We start from the raw sequence: 4,586 nt of genomic DNA, 5'->3' as shown, positions 1-4,586 counted from the left end.
GGTCAGTAACCGTCGGTGTACTTACCAACGCTCCAAAAACGACGGTAAATATACGTATCCAAAGGCCCACTTGGGATTTAACGATGGTCGTGACCGTTGGTGCAATATTATATACACCGACGGTTTCTTAAAGCGTCGGCGATTACCTTAACAGCAACGTTTGATTTTTATTTATAACGACGTTCATAAACGCCGGTGAAAAACGTCGGTATATACATTTAGGGACGGTAGCATCAGTGACGTTCACTAAAAGTGTCGGTGTAAGTTACACCGACATTCATTGGTATATACACCGACGGTCATGACCGTCGGTGAATGTCCCTTTCTTGTAGTGACCATAACCACGGGCGATCTTTCTTCAACAAGTCTGTCAAAGGAGCCGCTCGATTTGAGTATCCTGATATGAACCGTCGATAGTAGTTAACAAGCCCGGGGAATGACCGGAGTTCTCCCACCTTGGTTGGAATTTGCCACTCTTGGATGGCACGGACCTTCTCATTGTCCATGCGAATTTCTCCTCCACCCACTTCGTGACCCAAGAACATAATACGCTCCTGAGCAAATGAGCACTTCTCTAGCTTCACATAGAGTTGGTTATTTCTGAGTACCCCAAGGACCTTCTTTAAATGATTGCCGTGTTCTTCGAGAGTGTTGCTATATACTACAATGTCATCGAGGTAGACCACTACAAACTTATCTAGAAACTCATGAAACAACCCATTCATCAAAGTACAAAAGGTTGCAGGGGGATTAGTAAGGCCAAATGGCATCACCAAGAATTCAAAGGCACTGTACCTTGTTACACAGGTTGTCTTTGCCTCATCTCCTTCTGCAATTTGCACTTGGTAATAGCCGGATCGCAAATCCAGCTTGGAGAAGTATCTGGCTCCTCCCAGTTGGTCAAACAAGTCAGCAATTAGGGGGATAGGATACTTATTCTTCACAGTCAGCTTGTTGAGGGCCCTGTAGTCAATACACAATCGTAGACTCCCATCATGCTTCTTTTGGAATAGAACTGGGGCACCAAAGGGGGCCTTTGAAGGCCTAAGAAATCCTGCTTCTAGTAGCTCATTGAGTTGACTCCTAAGCTCTGCTAACTCTGGAGGGGCCATTTTGTAGGGGGCACGGGCTGGGGGTATGCTGCCAGGCTCTAGCACGATTTTATGGTCCACTGCCCTCCTTGGCGGCAGCTTCTTGGGTAGCTTCTCAGGCATGACATCTTTAAATTCTTCTATAACATCTTTGATGCTTGGGGGAATGAGGATCTCCCCCACCAGTGCCTCTCCCATCTTTAAGGTTGCCACGAAGGTGGGTTCCCCTTTCTTTAAACCCTTCTTCAGCTGAAGGGCCGTTAAGTGTTTGACGTCTTTCCTCTCTTGTCTAGTGGCAGGAATCATACAAGGTGCTTTTTCTCCAAACATACATAAGGAGTTTAAGTAGGGCATTGGAACTGCTTTGGCCTGGTTCAAGAATTCTATCCCCAAGATGACATGAAAATCATCTAAGGGTACTGCCATGAGATTGGTTGTTCCAGACCATGCCCCAATCTTGATTGGTACACTCCTTGCTTTCCCAGTGACGGGGCGGGCCTCTGAGTTTACTGCCTTCATTTTCCAGTCATCTTTTTCGAGCTTCAACGCCAAACGTTTTGCCTCTTGTTCCGAGACAAAGTTGTGTGTAGCACCTGTATCGATCATAGCCCGAGTCATCTTTCCATTGATGCATGCATTAATGTACATCAAGCCTTTGGATGGGACTCCTTTAGAAAGAATTTTCTTGGCACCTTGTCCCTTGATAGCAATGCACAGGCTTAGAGCTGTCATCTTTGGTTCCCCCTCATCTTCTTCCTCTTCGCTCTGAGCGTGGGGTGAGGAAGTTGAAGCTAGCAAAGCATTGAAGCACGGCCCCTGTGACGCAGAAGTTGGTGCCTCATTGTATTGTCTGGACCCTTCTCTGGGATAGGTTCTCCTATCGCCCCCTGAACCCTGGATTCTTCCTTTTGTGCTACTAAAAGACCGACTAGAGGTATTCATGTTGCTGGGAGGCCTGTTGAAGCTGCTAGATGGCTTGTTATTGAAGTCATTCTTCCTGTTTGTTGCGTCATCCCCCACATGATCAAATAACTTTTCTGCTTCGATCATTGCCGTGGCAAGGTTCTGAACTCCTCTTCTTCGGAGCTCTGTCTTGGACCAAGGATTTAGTCCCTCCATAAATTGAAATAGCTTGTCCTCCTTGCTCTTTATATCAAGCATGAGAGTCAAAAATTTCTTCACATATTCTCGAATCGACCCGGTTTGTTGAAGGCGCCGTAGGTTCTTTCGGGGAATGAACTCCAAATTCTCAGGCATGAATTGTGCCTTAAGTTCTCGCTTCATGTCTTCCCAACTGTCAATAATACATCGTCCCGCTTCAATCTCTTCATAACGGGTTCGCCACCACAATTTGGCATCATCACTGAGGTACATGCTAGCCGTAGTGACTTTGGCCTCCTCATCAAGATGTGTTGCACGAAAAAATTGTTCTATATCGAACAAGAAGTTTTGTAACTCCTTAGCATCACGGGCACCGGCGCATCGTGGTTCAGGCACTCGTACCCTGCTACCCTGTCCACCACCGTGACCACCTATGCCATTACCGATGGTCCTCATGAGTAAATTCACCTGGCCAGTGAGGGTCTCAACTTGCTTTCGAAGATCCTCCATCGCGGCCTGATTCAATAACTCAGCAAGAGCATGGACTCACTCTTCTACCACTTCTATCATTCCCTTGGTCTCCACACCAAGGCCTTCTGTCAACTCGGCAAGATTAAACTGTTGTTGCTCTACCGCTGTCACCCTTTCCTCAACACCAGCAATCCGTTCTCTTGTACTTTGCACCGGTATTGGTTCTTGATCATCACGGACTTGACTAGACTCCGGAGGGAGTGTTTGGGTAGCATTCTTCTTCGCCATTTCTGAATGTAGGTAGGAACTTCTGCTCTGATACCAACTGTCACGGACCTTTGGTTTGGGATTGAGGTCCGCGCGGCACTTGCGTTGCCTCACAACAAGCAAGTAAGCCTAGCAAAGTTATGATAATCAATCCTACAAAACAAACACAAATGGAGTGCTAAGTTTCCAAACAAACACAAAGCAATAGGGCACGCGAGTAGACAAATGTTAAGCTTTATTGATGATTCTAGAACAAGTTACAATAGGATTATGCGAAAAGGTCTACAACTCCTAAGGGTCCCCGATCACCCATTGACTAGAATGGAATCCCTGCTAGGATATGCACTAGCAATGCACCACTCGATGGCGAACCAAGATCTCAAGGTAAAGAGCTTTAGCAACCAACCCACTTAGCAGCGAGTGGCGACCTAAGGTGCTATAAACAACAACTTTCCAAGACGCAACGAGGCGAGCGACGTTTCGATTTTAATACCAACTACGTCCTCACTACAACATGTACATAGGCATGAGTCTTACATATTACATTGATAGACCAAGTCACGGGCCATAGGCCATGCGAACAGCGCTGGACGAAATGGCCACGTGACACTAGGCAGCCGCGTCCAAAACCGTTGCTTTTGTTTCTTCTACTCATATTCAAATTACACACGCTTAAATACGTCTCCACTTTTCAAAGTCACCTTTACCCTTTTTCCTTTCTCAGTAGTAAATCTATATCAATTTCCTCTATTATAAATACTTCTTTACATTTCTCAATATCACACACATTTCTTTCGAATACTTAGTACCACTAATGATAGTGGCCCTATCTATGAAGAGCTTACTAGTCATAGTTTTGGCTGGAATTCTCGCCGGAATCCTACCGGAAATTGTCTTGGGTCAGAATTGCAGATGTGTAGCTGACCTTTGCTGAAGCCGATTTGGGTACTACAACACCAGTGATGAGTACTGTGGTGGAGGACGCCAACAAGGGTCGTCTAATAGTCAATGAATCCATAGAAGAACAAAAAGGAAATGCTTAAGAATGGATTCCGTAGAGCACCAAGGTTTGAATGTACACATCGCGTTAGTGTCAGAGAACACTAGGTCAAATAGCAATGGTTCGCATAAGGTCCACAAATCTTAGAGTACAGATTATCTCTGAAGTTCTCAAGGTACTAATAGCAATACGATCAAAGTACACAAGGTCAAGGGGCTAAGACATATGACAAAGTTAGCATTGATCCACATAACGAAAGATTCGAAGAGGAACAAAGGTATGATGGCACTGATTCACATGGGTTCCACAAGGTTTTCCAATACAGTTGGGTACATATTAACCTAAAAGTTCATATTTCTAAGAGAATCTCAAAGGTTCCACAAGAAGTCCTGTAATATGGGGCACACATCCAATACGAATTCATAAGGCATCATTGAGAACAAGGCTTATAGATTTTAAATGATAAGGGGCTGAGCATGCGTGACTTGAACCAAACACCGGCGTTATATCATGGTTTTTCACATATTGGTAGAGGTTATCAAATTGGGAACACAAGGGATACACAATCAAATTGAATATCCAACACAAAAGCAGTACAAAATTACATACCTTGAAATTTGTTTCGAAGGTTTTCCAGATTCAAGGGTTGTCACCTA

At 44.8% G+C, this 4,586-nt stretch overlaps 1 protein-coding gene across 1 annotated transcript; it reads right to left on the bottom strand.

Moving 5' to 3' along the window:
• Nucleotides 1-299: 299 nt before the first annotated feature.
• LOC143861330 (uncharacterized) lies at nt 300-2,702 on the bottom strand. Its single transcript, XM_077372267.1, has one exon. The coding sequence runs from the start codon at nt 2,700-2,702 to the stop codon at nt 300-302; it is 2,403 nt and encodes an 800-aa protein (XP_077228382.1).
• Between the last annotated feature and the right edge of the window lie 1,884 nt (nt 2,703-4,586).

The sequence above is a fragment of the Tasmannia lanceolata genome, unplaced genomic scaffold (assembly GCF_043159265.1).
Source record: "Tasmannia lanceolata isolate RefF3 unplaced genomic scaffold, GAP_Taslan_0.1 ptg000037l, whole genome shotgun sequence".
NCBI classification, from domain to species: domain Eukaryota; kingdom Viridiplantae; phylum Streptophyta; class Magnoliopsida; order Canellales; family Winteraceae; genus Tasmannia; species Tasmannia lanceolata.
The sequence above is the reverse complement of the archived record's forward strand: the minus strand, read 5'-3'. Positions and strand labels throughout refer to the sequence as shown.